The sequence below is a fragment of the Ricinus communis genome, chromosome 3 (genome assembly GCF_019578655.1).
Source record: "Ricinus communis isolate WT05 ecotype wild-type chromosome 3, ASM1957865v1, whole genome shotgun sequence".
Lineage (NCBI taxonomy): Eukaryota > Viridiplantae > Streptophyta > Magnoliopsida > Malpighiales > Euphorbiaceae > Ricinus > Ricinus communis.
The window spans coordinates 33,032,038-33,048,059 of NC_063258.1; the positions used below are offsets into that span (position 1 = coordinate 33,032,038).

The window sequence follows — 16,022 nt, forward strand, 5'->3', positions numbered from 1 at the left end:
TCGAGCGGCTTCATTCTTATGCAACAACAATTTTCCGGTGCTGTAAGGAATCATTACAATTTTATTTTTAAAGAAAGCCAAAAAGAAATATAATCGATTTCAGTGCAGTTAATGTAACAATAAGTTATTGATATGTTACAAAAAGCAGAGTGGCCTGAGTCAATTCCTGGACAGAAACATCAATCCATAACTAACAAAAGGAAAGGAAAATCCACCTACTTGAACATCTGAGCTAACAATTAATTATCCATCTGGCTACAGTCTATCCGTGGCTGTGGTGCTATTTGTCCATTTTCTCTAGACTAGTTCATAGTTAATGTTATAGCTTCGTACAAAAATACACAGATTAACCATTATTTACCCCGACCCTTGCCTTTCCTTACATATCTCTGTTTCCCTACTTGTTGTTTCTCTGTCACAGTGACATCATTGCTCTTGCCTGCCTTACGTTTCAAACTCCGCGGGGACACCCCCTGTGATAACCCTTCATGGTGCATGCTCGAGCTGTTTTGAGAGCCTGTGCCTCCAATATGACTCTCATTTACTATAGGCACTTCTATGTAGGATTCACTCAACAACTCACATGTCTCATCAACAGGCGTATTTCTGGTCATCTTGTCGTGGCCTGAATCAACAGAAATTTGCTGCTCTTCCGATGCCTTGGACTTTTGTTCTCTTTCCTGTCCTCCATACAACCTGAAACAGAAGGAACGGGTGCTGTGAATATTTTATAGTACAGCATTGGGTAAAGCAATAACCGGAAGTCCCAGCCTCTTTTTCACCTGGATCCTGAAGGGAAACCATTAACAGCACCTGCATCATCCCTTGCAGCAACTTCCTCCAATGCAGAACTGCTTATTTCGAGTGATCTGGAATCTGGGATTGCAGGTAAAGAAGTTATGAGCTTAACAATGTGTAGTAATTACAAATCCTCCCCAAAAGTTACATAGAAGAAGAAATGTGAAATGGTTAATTAGATGAAAAGTTTTCTTTGATCATGTGAGATATGTATAAATCCATGAATGAGGAGTAGGCTGTTAGTCTATTCCTCATTCATGGATTTATACATATCTCACATGATCAAAGAAAACTTTTCATCTAATTAACCATTTCATGGATTTACACACAATCTCACATCATCAATGAAATGGTTAATTAGGATCTCAGGCCATCAGGTTTAGAACTCTTACCCTGAATTCCCACAATAGAGTCCAAACGTTGTTGTTCCCCATCAGCATCCTTCAGGGCATCAGCGGCAGCACTACCACTGCGTAGAGAGATGGGGTCATGAAAAAATGTTATTAGAGCTTCCCATGAAGACAAATGGAAAAGAAAAAAAATAGTAGGGGTAAGAGGGGCAAACTTACCTTTGTGATTCAGCCTTCACATCTTCTGAAGGTTGACGTTTTTGTCCATGGGTTGCTCTCCCTTCTGAGCCATCCTGCAAGCCTGAAAAGTATTTTGAATCATTAGAGGAGGAATTTACCTGAAGAACAGTAACAAATCTAATAAAATTAGAAAATGTACCTTTAGCACTGTCCGTGATTTTTATAGCTCTAGGATCCTTCATGAAAATATTAATTCAATCAGTAAACATAAAGTAATTGCTATCATAATCATATAACATTGATAAATTAAACACATTGAAAAGAGCCACTTCATTTACTCAATTTTTATACTTCTTAAAGGTTTAGCCAGGAGAGGACAGAGATTTTTGTTTTGATTTAATTGCAACAGAATCAGAAATTTTAGATTTAGCAGATAAAAAAAGAAGAAGTTTCAGAATGCTTTCTAATTCCAATACTCAGGTACCTGACTTTGTTCTGGTACTGAAGTAGCTGGATCTGGTGGAGAAGATTCATTCTGCAATCCATCTTGAGCTACCTGTGAAACTGCAATGCAGAAGAAGAGCTATAAGTAGAAAGTTATAGTTAACCAAAAGACTTAAACAAGGAACATCACTGAACACAAGCACTCATTTAAACTGTCCACAATGGTGAATAGTAGTGCATTTAAATTTTTATACCAAATTCTGCTTTGTAAGCCACCAATGATCTAGGGCTCTGTTTAATATCTGAAGCTAATGTAGACCAATCAATTACTGATGATGGTCGGACCCTTAACATATCTTCAGTTGCCTTAGATCTCACTTTTCGTATTTCCTCCTGGATGTTCCATGAACCAGTGGCAGAGGAATCCCTAATCAGCTGCATTTAAGTTTCAGCACAGAAAACACAGTAAATTGAGCTCATATATATTAGAAATACTTATGTAACCCATCAATTCCACAAATCTTGCCATGATTTTCACAAATGCCAAAGTAACATTAAAACCTGCTACCACAAAACATAGTAATTTTGAATGAGCTGTGTTTATCCTAAATTCCTGAAACAACTACTGTTTGATAATAATATCATCCTTGAAAAATATTAATATATGATGATCCAGCAAAAGCTGGGTAAGACTTTTATCAAAAGCAACTTTCAACAATTTTTTTTCACCATAATCAGATTCCCAAACAAACGTCGGAAAATACCCTTCAAACAAGATAGTTTTTTGTATCAACATCAAAGTCCTACACCCCATAACAAAGCAACACATATATGGAGAGAGGAGAGAGAAAACTTCCAAATAAAACCTTGGATATGGGCAAAGAATTTCGACCAAATGAATATGGTGTTTCTTCCTTAAAAAGCTGTATCCCCACTGGTGAGGGGGATAGCGACTGAATGTTTCTCATGGATGGTGAAGCCCATGGGGGTCGTGCTCGCATGTAAGATTTGGCCAAATCTACAGGAGAACCCACATCACCTTCTGTAACCTGCTGTACAAAACTATGTTATACGATCAAACAGCTTTATACTCAAAATAACAACTGTAAATGGTGCATTGTCCACACAGTGGAGTGCATCAATTAGCTCACGGCAGCTGTAGAATAATACAATAGTTTTAGAAGACGGTGTGCCTTAGTTGGTCTGTTAGAAGCACAATCAAATAAAACTAAGCATAATCTATATCAGAGTACATACTATAATGTGATATATTCTATGTCCAAGATGTCAGGGAAAGAACTACTAACATGTGGCAACATGGAAGTGTTCAAAGTGCAAGTTCCATATTCCAATTCTGATTTTGAGTTTGATCCCAATTTCTTCTCCTCTAGCCATTTTTTAGCCTCTGTAATGGCTGTACTGCAGAGAGCAGGCAAATCAGGATCTGGAAAAAGTGTAAAGCCATTAGCCAAACCTAAGATTTGGAAACCACTTAGTCTAAGTTTTTTATTTTATTAGTAAAGTGTTGAAGAAACAGTACCACTGCCAATTGTCGTGTCAGGTATCTCAGTTAGTCTCCCATCTATGCATCGAGTGACGGGAGAATCTACAACTCTTGATTTAAGGATATAGGTTAGTCTATCGCATTCTTCCCTGGTCATAGATTAACTCCAATTCAGAGTTTGAAGTTAATCATGGTTCAGAAAAGAAATAAAGAAAGGAAAAAGGATATGTGAAAACCTTGGATATGGAGACATTTAAACATGATCAGCCTAGTCTAACAAAGTAAACTGTGGAAAAAGTACGAGTACATGATCCAAACTTGCAGCGAAACTATGACAATGACTGAATAAAGATTCACAGCTTGGTACGTTGCATAACTTAAGGACCACAACATTTCATGAAAATACAAGGATAAGTAATGAACATGTGGAAGCATCGCATCAAGAATCCTATATTGTATTAATAACATATATAGGAAAAGAAAACAGTACACAGCATATACATTACAATTAATACTAACTGTGACAGAAAACTAAGAAACAACCACGAAAGCATACAAATAACATACTTGAAATGAAACTGCAGAATCTCAAATTACCTCGAAAAAGTTTCCTGCATGAGAAGCTGCTCAATCGCACGCTTTGTTTCACTCTTCCACTCTTTAGCTTGGGGAATAATAGCATGCCGAGAATTCTGTATTATTTAATACATCAGTAATTTCCAAACTATCACCAAAGAGAAGAGTGTCATAAATAGCACCAGACTACCTTTTCCAACTTGTTAGCATCTTGAGAAGAGATATCATCATCCTCAGCTTCATCCGTATCACTCTCTGCGACGACTCAAACACATAGGAAATACCATCCATGGATGAGCCAACTCTTCTACTTATTTAAGGAGATACAATTACATGTGAAAGTAATTTTTTTCTGATACAGGTCCTAAGTTACAGCTTTTAATTTGAAGTACAAAAAACAAAAATGGTAGATCGTTAAAGCTATTCACTTAACAAATCTAGTACTAAAAATAAGAGTAGCCTTCAGCACAAATAAAATTGTCTAGATTTGTAAGTTCAGAAGCTAACACAAGTGAGAATTGAACATCAATTCGGAGACAAGCAATGAAAAAGTTCAAAAACCAAAAAAACAAAATCACTTGCAAGTTAAATTAATGAATGCAAATGAAATACGCAAAATGTAACAAATACCTGAAGAGAAATCGCCACCGGAAGACGAAGAGGATGAGGAGGAGGAAGAGTCGTTTCGAAAAACAGAAAGGACTTTACCGGCGCCCGTAGCAATCATACGAGTAGGAGATAAGATGAGTCTGGAAAGCCAATTAGGGTTCTGAGAACCCGAATTATGCAACAATCGAGGAGAAGGCCGCTCGTATGGAGTCTTGGGAGCAGTGGTTCGCCTGGGTCGGATAATTTTGCCGCCGGATCGGAGCTCCAAGGCCCGGCGAGTTCTGGTGTTGGAGAACATTGTCGTCAGTTAAAGAAGCTATGATTTTGGAGTTATATTCGGTTTTGTTTTTTTTGGTGGTTGTTTTTGAGAGAAGAGAGAGAAAAGGTATTTCTCTTTTCTTTCTCTTTATTTTTTTTTAAATTTTTCTTCTTAAAGATTTGATCCGTTTAAGGTTTATAGCGGTTATTATGACATGGACGATGAATACATTACCAATTTTTGGGAATTTGTTGGCTGATATTTTAAAATTATTATTTATTTTCTTTGCAGTTATTAATACTTTATGTTATTATTAAAATATAAAATTCATATTATTATTTGTTCCGGTGTATATACCGAAAGATTTCTTATTATATATACCTCTCCTCTCACTCTTCCAACTGCAAAATCATGCAGTTTCTCCCACTCTATCGCTTGTTTTTCACTGAAAACATGGATCGATCATAAGACAAAACCATATAGCCTGACTAGATTCATATGGTAAGTCCTGCCTCTGCCATAAATTGTGCTTCCACTCTTCTGTCTAATATCTTATTCTCACAGCAACATTCACTCCATTCCGGAACTGACTTTTGTCACAGCCTCCAGAACCTAGCTCATCGCAGTTACTTGTGAAACTAAGCAGCTACTGATTTGTGAACCCGACCGCTTTTACCCAAGTAAGCTCATCGAATAACAAGCTTTCCAAGATTGGCAAACTAAGCAGCATTTCCTATGTCCTCTAGGAATTTCTCCATACCAATTTGCCAACCTTGGAAAGAGTAGGCAATGCTGCTTGCGTTTCTATTGCAACTGCAATTATTATCATTGATTTGAAGCAGCAATCATTGCAACTATTGCAAACATCGCCACTATAACTTCAAGTAATGAAAAATTGGTCGAGTGATATGTAGCATACACTTACTTTAACATAGTTAAAGTAAATCAATGAGATAGCAGAGATCTATAAGAGAAACAAACAATAACAAACATTTGTATCTGAGGTAAAGGCCGTATAAACTTCTTTTTTTTCTCGTACATGATCACGGTACAATTAGAGTTTATGTACATATATTTCATCATGCTATCACAGTTATCACCTCTAGGTAGGATCAAATCTAAAATATGAAATTTTTGATGATGCAGAAGCATAAAAGACCCAATCTAAATAATCTAGAGGGCCTCGTTTCCTTCTAAGCATCTCTTGATTGAATATTTGAAACCAACGAGAAGAAAGTTTTATATTTACCCAGTTTCTCCAAAGACAGGAAGAACATTTGTTGATAAAAATGGATAAATTGCAGCTCAGTCAAAAAAAAAAAAGACATTAATTAACTAAGGACAAGATCAGCTCAGTTTTATATTGATCTATGAATTGAACAAAACCAGAAAACAATGCCGAGGCTACACCCATCTACTGGATTATGTTGTTGAGATACTAGGATGTGCTCTTTCCTTTTGCTTGTCAACATGAAAATACCTTACACACAGAACCACTGCTTAGTATTACTACCTTATGGCAATGAGTTGGCTGTTATGAACTAGCCATTTGTATTTCATACTTTCGCATGATTGTCGTGGTTTCCTTGTACAATTGAGAATTACTTCCTCCAGTTATTTCTTCAAGCAGACCACCACTATCCTCGGATGGGTTAAATGTTCCCACCCGAATTGCGTACAGATAGTGAAATGATTTTGGAGGTGGAACAATCTCCACTCCTCCTTCTAACATCTTAGCCACAGCACTCATCGGCGGTCTATCCTCAGGTGAGTCCTGAACACACCACAATTTATGCTATCAGAAGAACCAACAATTGCGTTTCTTCCCCTTCCTACAATTTCAAAGAGAACCATTCCGAAGCTATAAACGTCGCATTTATGCGTTATAGGAAAGTTCTTCAACATAAACTCTGGAGCGGAGTAACCAGGAGTACCCCTATATGCTGTGACAGAATCATGGGTGTTATCCCGATTACAAAGCTTTGCAAGTCCAACATCAGCAACCTTGGCCAAGAAATCTGCATCTAGAAGAATGTTAGCAGGTTTTATGTCATAATGTATGATTCTTCTTCCGCATTCTTCGTGCAAGTACGCCAGACCTTTGGCTGTCCCAATTGCAATTTCATGCAACTTCTTCCAGCCAATTGCTTGCGTCTCACTGAAAAGATATTTGTCAAGTGATCCATTTTCCATGTACTCGTAAACAAGGGCACTCATGTAGTAGTCATAACAAAAACCGTGGAGCCTAACCACATTTAGGTGAAATGTTCTTCCGATTGTGCCCACCTCGGCCATGAATTGCTCTTCAGCAGTTCTGTCTATGCTTCTGTTAAGAGCCTTCATCGCTATCTTTGCTCCATCTGGAAATTTGCCTTCATAAACCACCCCAAAACCTCCAGCTCCCAACCTGGTGGAGTAATTACCGGTAAACCCACATAACTGCTGAGCAGTGAATCTGAAAGGCTTCCTATTTGCCTCAAGGAACCTTTCCGTCGTGGGTGATTGGACCTTCACTGTATGAGATTGAAAGGCATGAGAAGATGTTGCGGCAACTGCTGCTCGCAGTTCTTGTACAATGACCCATACAACAAGAGATAATGCCAATAACTGCAAGTACTGCCAAGGTCGATATTACAGCTGCAGGTTAAAGCAAAATCAATCATTCAAGTTAGTAACGTTGCAGCTCAGTTTCAATAATATCATAGAGTACGAACTTACCAACCCCTGCATTGACTTGCGTTGTCTGGTGGTGAGAAACCCGAATCAGTAGGCACGCTGCGAGAAACGAGTAGTTTCAAGCAAGATGAGATGCATGATTTATAACATAAAATTGTAAGACTTTGTTTTTTCCAATTTTGTTTTTATACTGAAAAAGTGAAGTTGGATTTTGATCTTTGCAGAGATTTAAGTCGAAGTTTATTCCTTTATGAGTAAGTTCATAATTGTGGCATACGTCTACTCCCAACTTAAAAATCAATCAGCTTCACTGACTTATTCGTTTCCTTTACACTAAAATTGGACCTTAAACAGGACAAAAAGCAGCAAAGCGAAAGTGATAATTCCTTACTTCTTTAGCACTTGAATTGACAATTTAAGTTGAGTGAACTTGCACTTAATTTCCACTTTCTGAATTTGGATATGTTGATTGATTCACTGCAAAGAGAAAAGAAAAATGGTTTGCTTCTGCTTAATCTCCAATGAACATTTTGAAGACAGTTGTGCCAAAATAAAGTAAACCTCCGTGGAAATAAATCTCCAAGAACTTTCGTCCATGCTTCCTGAGCAAATTGATAATCAGATTATATTGTTAAAGAATATAAAATTGGATGGATGGATGGAAGGACAGAGAAGACCGGTTATGGTTGATGTGTTGCCACAGCATCAACTAAGAAAAGTCAAATGAAAGTAACTGGCCAATAATGCACAAGTGGATAAACTTTAAACCCTTAAATCTAAAAATAAATAAAATAGCGTATACCTTTACTTAAAACTTTCAGCTCAGAAGTTCAAATTTTATAAATCACAAAACTCATAGTACTCTGTTGGGCTGGGTAAGGCCCAACACGAAGAGTCATCCCAATAGAAATATCGGGTCGGGTACCACAAGTAAGAAATGAGTCGGGTAAAAATCAGCGATCAGGGATTACGTTGCGTGTCCGTAGGCGCTTGCGCAAGTACTTTCTTTATCACCGTTTCACCGACAACGAGCCGTCGTATATTTACCGTTTTATAAGCAAAATCAAATCAGACGAAGAAGAAAGAAATGGGAGGGCTAACGTGCAACGCTTGTAATAAAGAATTCAACGACGATGCAGACCAAAAGCTCCATTACAAATCCGATTGGCATCGCTACAATCTTAAACGCAAGGTTTTTTTTTTTTTTCTTTTTTTCCTTTTTTCAAATGATTATATTTTGCGTATTATGTTGCTGCTTGCTCTTTACTTAGGGTTTTCAACATCTTTTTCAATTTGATTATTGATTTAAAGCAACGTTAGTTTTATTAGTGGCTGATAAAGATTCTTGAAGTTTTTGGGCTTCCATCAAAGAGTATATATATAATATATATATTTTATGTTAAAAATTCAATTGACTGCCTTTTTGGTATCAAAGTTTTTTAAAGCGACAAAGAAAAAATGGAGTTGTGTTTAGAAAGTATGTTCATAGTCGTAATATTTAAAATGGTGATTTAAGTCCATTTGATAGTTGGAGTTGAAGTTTTAAGAGATATACTTCGGTAAGCCTGTAGGTGACATTTAAGGTTTCACTTGTAAAGACCTAAGCTTTGATGTCTAAGGCCATTTGTTGCTTTCTTAGTGATGTCTTAGATACAGTATCAGAATAAGGGCATGTTACTTTTAAAGCATTAGGTTTGTTGTTTGGCTCATCCTTTTTCATTACAGATTGGCAGGCTAATATATGATGTTAAAGTTAGATTTAGGCCGTGTAGAAAGTAAGTTTTTGAACATTATCAACAACTCATAAAAGGAAAGTGCTGCTGCATGAGTTATGTTTTACCATGGAATTGTATGTTTCCAGCTGATTTAGCAAAACTAGTCAACCTTTACTGGAAAATAAGTTATCATTGTGACACAGCTGATGTCAGCTTTTCTGCTAGTCAATGAGGTTGTCTTAATTGCTAAGTGATTTAGTATGACAAGTTTTGAGTAGTTTATGACAAATTCTGTTTCGTACCTGTATTTATTCCTCGGGGGCAAAAAAATTTCAGGTAGCTGGTGTTCCAGGAGTGACTGAAGCATTATTTCTGGCCAGACAGTCTGTACTAGTTCAAGAGAAGGATAAGTCAAGTGAGACCCCTATGCTATATAGTTGCGTTCTCTGTGGTAAGGGATATCGAAGTTCTAAAGCTCATGCCCAGCATTTAAAATCACGGAGCCACATTTTGCGAGCTTCTCAAGGGGCAAATGAAAATGAGGATACAGCAGTGATTAAACCACTTCCTCGCCTCATCATGAATAAGCGTCCTCCACAAAGGGCAGTGGAAGATGAAGAAAGTGAAGATAGCGGTGATGAATGGGAAGAGGTTGATCCAGAGGAAGAGTTAGTTGGTGATGCCTCAAAATCATTGACTGGTTTGACTGTAAATGAGACCTCTGATGAAGATATGGATGAGGGTGAAGATGATGAGTTGTTGGATCCATCTTGTTGCTTTATGTGTGATCAACAGCATGGGAACGTAGAAAGTTGCATGGTCCACATGCACAAGCAGCATGGGTTCTTTATTCCTGATGTTGAGTATTTGAAGGATCCAAAGAGCCTTCTTACTTATCTTGGGCTTAAGGTACTAGATCATATGCTATTTTCTTCTTTCGCACAATGTATTTATTTTGTGTTTTCTCCCAATTGTGTTCACATTTATATTGTTCTTTCGCCAGGTGAAGAGAGATTTCATGTGTTTGTACTGCAATGATAGGTGTCATCCTTTTAACAGTTTAGAAGCAGTTAGGAAGCACATGGCAGCAAAAGGGCATTGTAAAGTACATTATGGTGATGGTGATGATGAAGAAGAAGCTGAGTTAGAAGAATTCTATGATTATAGTAGCAGGTTTATTTCACTCCCTTCCCTCTTTTTGGAATTATATTGACTTCATTACTAAAGTTTTTCTTCTATAATTTTTATTAGCACTACTAAATATTAGAAACTGAGTTTATGGTGTAAATGGACTTGGCTTCCTGCTGATTAATGGGCCATCTTCAGTTTGATTTGAAAACAATAATTTTAATATGTCCTTGCATGATTTTGTTTCATGGTTACAGTTATGTGGATGAGAATGGGAAACAGCTGATTGTCTCAGGTGATATGGCCAACACTGTAGAACTTGGTGGTGGTGGTTCAGAGCTCATTATAACCACAAGATCTGATAGTAAAATATCTTCCAAAACCCTTGGTTCCCGGGAATTTTTGCGCTATTACCGTCAGAAACCACGACCATCGCCTGCAAATGGTGTGGCTATTACTGCTGCACTAGCCTCAAGGTAAGCTTCTACTATAATCCCGTTTAAAATGTTTTTGTCCTAAATAGCTCAAGGTTTGAATTCAACTTATCCACTATATATAAGCATTACATGATATATATAATATTGGATTCTACTTTTCAGGTATAGGAGCATGGGGTTGGCAACTGTGCAGTCAAGAGAGCAGATGGTGAGAATGAAAGTCATGAAGGAAATGAATCGATCATCTGAGGCCATGCGCACCAAAATTGGCATGAAAAGTAATATCATTAGGAACTTACCGAAGAATGTTCCATATTAGTTTGGAACTGGACTTTTTGTTATTTGGCGTTTTTCTTTTAAAATAAATTGAATGGCTTTATGCATTGTTATTACAATTGATTAATTATACAGAATTTCAGGGATTCTTTGCTTGCTTCTCCATTTCTTTTTTCTTTCTGGACATGTCCTATTCACATTTCATAACCAAAGGCATGGCTGAATTGATACTTCTTCACAGGGATTTCGTGTCTGTCTGATGTATTGATGCTAAGACATTCAACAGTAATTCAAGTTAAATCAGGTTCAGGCCATTATAGTTATTCAGGTCATGAAACCGAGGCTGCAAAGTCAAGTCCAATACCAGCTCTCACTTGCCTTCGGATATTAATTAGATCTTAGTGTGGGTCAAATCCTTTTATAACGGTTGCTTTAGTTATTTTGAGTCTTTTAGATACAGGGCCTTGGAGGTATAGAGCCCTTGAGATGGTTTTTTTTGTTTCTTCTTTCGTCTCTTGCACTGATGGTTTTAACTCTCTATTCTCTAAACCAAGAGTGTTATAGAACAAATCTTGCCAAGAACAAATCTTGCAGACGGCAGTGGGTCGCTCATAAGTATCAGATCTTACATTATTTCTTTTAGTTTGCAATATAAAATTTAAGCCTTGTGCTCCATTCAAAGAAAATAGAGTATAGTATTACGCTAATTTACCTTTTCTATCAGCTCTTTTTGGGCCAAGTTAGGATTAATTTAAGCTACCAATCTGGTTGTCCAAGATTCTCCTGACAATTTAAACTTCTACAGAAAATACCAGCTGAAATGGAATCTTCTATCCACGAATATGCTAATATCAGAAGGCAAAGCTGTCCTTTTCACCATTTGAAAGGAATATATTCCATTTCATTGGCAGCAAAAGAGATAACAGAAATAAAATTCGGCATAACTCAACTGCTAAATCATCTTTCAGAGTCCTATTATGCAAATTAATAGTCAGTCTCAAAAAGAAAGGAGAAACCAATAACAAATTCAGCCATAATGTAACCAGTCAAATCCAAAATTCAGGTCTAACCAGCAGATCTAATTACATATGTTACAAGGGCTGACTGAGACGTCACTATAAAATGTTTGAAGACTACCATAATTCCCAGCATCTCTATCACTTTCCTTTCAGTCTTTCATTTACTTCTCATGAGGAACTGCCAACATTTCGATCAAGCCATCATCAAGAGATAAATCGATATGATATTATAGATACACGATACAAGTGCATTCACAAATGGATGAGTTTTTTTTGTGCCATTCTCCAGTGAAACGAACCTCCTTAAAAGCCAAAGCAAAATACAATACCTACCTAATTGTCGTAGAATCGAGAACGACGCCTTCGGGAACTGTGGGATTCAAAAACAACAGCCATAAATCATAGGCAGAGAGCATAAAACCAGCAATTCCAATAATAATATTATTTTTTAGAAAAAAAGGGAAACAGAAAGAACTTAGTAAAATAAGCATGATTGACAACATAGATGCAAACATTTCACATCACGTAAACATATACAACAATTGCTAAACGCAGAAATTATTGCAATCAAAAACCCCAACCGTGTCAAATATGACCAGTTAAACAGTTTGCAATTAAAGGTGCACCTTCTTCTGGTCCCGATTGTTAATTTATCATCACATATATGCAGATACATATGATTATGCATGCTGCTTAGTATTCTTTCAAACACACTAAAGATCAGAAAGAAAACCGTTACTCTATGAGATAAGGAAATCAAAAGACATGATAACTTCCAAATAAAGGAGCCATTTATCTTGTCATTCACTGGCCAATGCAACTTAATTAAAATAGATAGAAAACAAAATGATAATGGGATTAAATTAGGTCTCTTGACCTCGAGTCATCCAACAAGACATAAGAATTTTTAATCCTTGCATATGCTCAAGCATTATCACTATGTGATAAAAAAGAAAGAGACAACACAAGTGATGCCTCTTTTTCTCCTAAAACTGTCTGAATTTTCGTAATAACATATTGGCTACAATCAAAAAGGTCCTATAGATTAAATTTCCAGTTACACAAGTAGCAATCTAATTCTCAAACCTCTTTTTTATTCTAGTGGAAAAAAAATCCCATCCAAAAGAAGAATTTGTACAGTAATTAACTTATCAAACGAAAAGATAGACCACCCTCAAGTGATTCCAGTCCAGTGACTTGAGGCATTCTAAGGAACCAAAAAATGCTAGAAGCACTGCCTTCACAAACATGAATATATGTGTGAGAGATGGCCAAGTGGTTTCACATGTAGCATTGGAAGTGGAACTGCTATTTGGGCTTTTATTTAAAGGAAGTAATGTCATATCATTTAAAACTTGGCTTTTAATTGTTCTATATTGTAGAGAAACTGATGTACAATCTTTACAAACAACATGTAAATGAAAACAAATATTCACTTCTGTAATGCGTAAGCATTAAATCCCAAGGAAAATCAAAGTCAGACTAACAATAAATGTAAAGGATTCTTACTGACCTGCGGTGACCAGAGCTACCCCTGGATGGGCCAGTAGTACTTGCAAATTCATCATCAGTCTCGTCTAGTCTATACTCTGCAAATTCTACAGAAGTAACAGAACCTTCATCAGAGTTCGAATTATCATAACTCATGCGGCGACTGCCCCTTCTCGTATCAGTTACTCTTGACCTTCTTCTATTTCTTGAATTTCTGAAATTATCAAACACCTGATACAAGATGCAAGAAGTCCACCAGTTGCCTTCATCCCCCGGGAAGTCCTCAAATTCATCTACTGTGTCATCATCCCCGTATTCGATCACATAGTCTCCCAACACTACTCCACGAGGAACTTCAGAATGTATAGTACTCAAAACATCTATTATCTCAGATGACTGCTGGAAGTTTTCCCAATCAAGTTGTCGAGCAGGGTCAATTTTTGAAGGACGAGCGTGAGGGTGCTCTAACTGAGCATGTTTACATAGTTCCAAGTATGTTCCAGTAAAAGTGCATTGCTCTTCCTCACAACAACGCTTTTTCTCATCTAAATGTACACGAGCCTTTTCGATAGCAACCCAGCCAGAAACTTCACCTCTACATAGGGGACAAGCTAGTCTACTATTGCCGTCCACCACTGAATGCTGAGTATTTGCTGTAGTAGTTGCATCAGATGTTGAAGGGGATGACATGCCAGATGCACTTTTGAAACGGTCCAAGCAGTTAGAGTGCAAATGATCTGTATCACACACAAAAGGCCGGCACCCTTTTTCATAAGATGAACATTGAAGAAGTACACTGTTGTGAGGGAAATCCAAGCATATAGGACAAACTACTTCTTCCCAATTAGTATTTAACTGAATCTCTTCCATGTTGAAACTACTGGCTTCAGGAACTCCTTTGTAATAAGGTTCAAATGCCATGATAAACCCTTCAAATTAAAATCCAAAAGCATATGGCAAGTATTTTTCCTTTTATTGATGCAAAAATGTAGATAGCAGACTAATCAATGGAAAAGAAATGCACCATAGGCTAATCAAGCTCTCACTTCCCCCAATCTATCATAGCACACCAAATAGCTATAGCTGCAGATGGAACAAACAACAAACAAAAGCAGTTATGCAGTGACCACCAGTGGAAAACAAACCACAAACATAGTAAACTGTCCACTATAAATATATTTCAGTCCAGCCTCTTCTTAAGAAATGGTACTTCGAAGCAGCACTCAGATTGTTAAGTAGAATTGAAAAGGATTTCCTAACTGAGTTTATGATTGAATTGTGATATCCACAAGATTTTACAACTTTTTTTGTGAAGCACAAATAAAATCCACTTGTATGATGATCTTATCATATAGCATAAACTTGAGTTCCCATTATATTTTCCAAATCAGAAACCAAACTAAAGAAAAGTTCAAGACACGACAGAGATGAACATAATATAAGTCTTCAGTAATACTGACATTAAAGAGATCTAAATCATACAGAATCAAAATTAACCCTAACAAGAAATAGATAAATAAGTCCAAAATCATGGCTGTTTAAATAATGCCCATAAAATTACATATTCATTTACAAAACAATGCACCCACAATTTCCAGAAATTGCAAGCAAAATAGATTAATCCTCCAAATAATGACAACTAAAGAATCAACAAGAGAATCAGATTTAACAGTTACTGTGCTCAATAAAACCACTAAACTTGATCAAAGGAAAGTCAAGGGTCAATGATTAAATAAATAAAAGATCGATACTAAAAGCAATATTAGACCAAATTACAAGAAAGTTCAAGAAGCCCAGAAAATCCATGAGTTTGCAGTGAAATATAACCAAAAGAAGAAAAAAAAAAAAGCAACTGAACCAGAACCCAGAAGGCAATGAACTAAGTTCTTTAAATTACATTTAGAAAAAAGAAACTTCTTTTTCTTCTTCTAAAGAGAGAAAATGAAACTGAAATAATCTCACCTCATAAAAGAATAAATTAGGAACGGAATTGAAAACCCAACAAAAATGATACGAAAGAGAGGGTATGTAATTGTACGCTGTGTGTGCAGAGTTGTGTGTGATTGGGGAAGTCAGTTACCAGGAAAGTAGGTATAGTATGGCTCTTCTCTGTTTTGCCTATGCGAAGTGGAATTATATTTATATACTCATCTTTCAAATTTTTCTTTTTTCTTTTTTCTTTTTTTTTATGTCCTTTAATTAAGCATTATAACATATTTCCTATAAAAAAAAAAGCATTATAACATATTTAATTATTTGAATTAATTTAATCTAATTTGATTAATGTCATTATTATAATGCAAGTGTTTTTCTTTTTTGGTAAAAAATGTTATTTATTATGTTAGTTGAATGGATATTATAACTTCAAGTTGTTTTTATTTATAGGAAAATATAAATAAAACTAGTTATTTTCTGGAAATAATTGTTTAGGAACATATAGTTTTCGTTGGGAAAATATAGAGAATTCGTAAAGAAAAGAAAAATAATAGTAATAATAAATCTTATGTTTAATCGTATATCATTTTTGGTAAAGAGCACGGCGGTTCAAATTTGACCAAAA

The 16,022-nt window shown here is 36.3% G+C and overlaps 3 protein-coding genes and 1 pseudogene across 9 annotated transcripts; 1 reads left to right on the top strand and 3 right to left on the bottom strand.

Moving 5' to 3' along the window:
• Nucleotides 1–80: 80 nt before the first annotated feature.
• LOC8282061 (protein KAKU4) lies at nucleotides 81–5,079 on the bottom strand. Of its 6 annotated transcripts, none has more exons than XM_048371817.1 (13): nucleotides 4,483–5,079; nucleotides 4,043–4,107; nucleotides 3,874–3,968; nucleotides 3,313–3,386; nucleotides 3,080–3,186; nucleotides 2,639–2,824; nucleotides 2,027–2,207; nucleotides 1,813–1,892; nucleotides 1,528–1,564; nucleotides 1,368–1,449; nucleotides 1,191–1,267; nucleotides 783–876; nucleotides 81–696 (listed from the first exon to the last, which is right to left on the bottom strand). In XM_048371817.1, the coding sequence occupies exons 1-13, from the start codon at nucleotides 4,757–4,759 to the stop codon at nucleotides 354–356; spliced, it is 1,698 nt and encodes a 565-aa protein (XP_048227774.1). In that variant the 5' UTR covers nucleotides 4,760–5,079; the 3' UTR covers nucleotides 81–353. The 6 variants fall into 6 exon arrangements, with proteins under 6 accessions (XP_048227774.1, XP_048227773.1, XP_048227771.1 ...); XM_048371816.1 differs by having other exon boundaries at nucleotides 3,080–3,216; nucleotides 4,483–5,077; XM_048371814.1 differs by having other exon boundaries at nucleotides 3,313–3,425; nucleotides 4,483–5,077.
• Nucleotides 5,080–6,051: 972 nt separating this feature from the next.
• Nucleotides 6,052–7,351, bottom strand: LOC8282062 (annotated as a pseudogene).
• A 975-nt stretch (nucleotides 7,352–8,326) lies between these two features.
• LOC8282063 (cytoplasmic 60S subunit biogenesis factor REI1 homolog 1) lies at nucleotides 8,327–11,111 on the top strand. Its single transcript, XM_002527917.4, has 5 exons — nucleotides 8,327–8,588; nucleotides 9,448–10,020; nucleotides 10,115–10,284; nucleotides 10,497–10,715; nucleotides 10,839–11,111. The coding sequence occupies exons 1-5, from the start codon at nucleotides 8,484–8,486 to the stop codon at nucleotides 10,993–10,995; spliced, it is 1,224 nt and encodes a 407-aa protein (XP_002527963.2). The 5' UTR covers nucleotides 8,327–8,483; the 3' UTR covers nucleotides 10,996–11,111.
• Nucleotides 11,112–11,886: 775 nt separating this feature from the next.
• LOC8282064 lies at nucleotides 11,887–15,705 on the bottom strand. Of its 2 annotated transcripts, XM_002527918.4 has the most exons (4): nucleotides 15,425–15,705; nucleotides 13,485–14,545; nucleotides 12,305–12,341; nucleotides 11,887–12,149 (listed from the first exon to the last, which is right to left on the bottom strand). In XM_002527918.4, exons 2-3 carry the CDS (start codon nucleotides 14,381–14,383, stop codon nucleotides 12,305–12,307), a joined length of 936 nt encoding a protein of 311 aa, XP_002527964.1. In that variant the 5' UTR covers nucleotides 14,384–14,545; nucleotides 15,425–15,705; the 3' UTR covers nucleotides 11,887–12,149. The 2 variants fall into 2 exon arrangements, with proteins under 2 accessions (XP_002527964.1, XP_015580149.1); XM_015724663.3 differs by having other exon boundaries at nucleotides 11,887–12,341; nucleotides 15,543–15,698.
• Between the last annotated feature and the right edge of the window lie 317 nt (nucleotides 15,706–16,022).

Coding starts and splice junctions, on each gene's coding strand:
- LOC8282061 (XM_048371812.1), bottom strand. CDS start 4,759: ATGTTCTCCAACACCAGAACTCGCCGGGCCTTGGAGCTCCGATCCGGC. Junction 4,108..4,482: donor CGGTGGCGATTTCTCTTCAG/GTATTTGTTACA, acceptor GAGTCGTCGCAG/AGAGTGATACGGATGAAGCT. Junction 1,450..1,527: donor AATCACGGACAGTGCTAAAG/GTACATTTTCTA, acceptor AATACTTTTCAG/GCTTGCAGGATGGCTCAGAA.
- LOC8282063 (XM_002527917.4), top strand. CDS start 8,484: ATGGGAGGGCTAACGTGCAACGCTTGTAATAAAGAATTCAACGACGAT. Junction 10,021..10,114: donor TTACTTATCTTGGGCTTAAG/GTACTAGATCAT, acceptor TTCTTTCGCCAG/GTGAAGAGAGATTTCATGTG. Junction 10,716..10,838: donor ACTGCTGCACTAGCCTCAAG/GTAAGCTTCTAC, acceptor TCTACTTTTCAG/GTATAGGAGCATGGGGTTGG.
- LOC8282064 (XM_002527918.4), bottom strand. CDS start 14,383: ATGGCATTTGAACCTTATTACAAAGGAGTTCCTGAAGCCAGTAGTTTC. Junction 12,342..13,484: donor GGTAGCTCTGGTCACCGCAG/GTCAGTAAGAAT, acceptor TGAATCCCACAG/TTCCCGAAGGCGTCGTTCTC.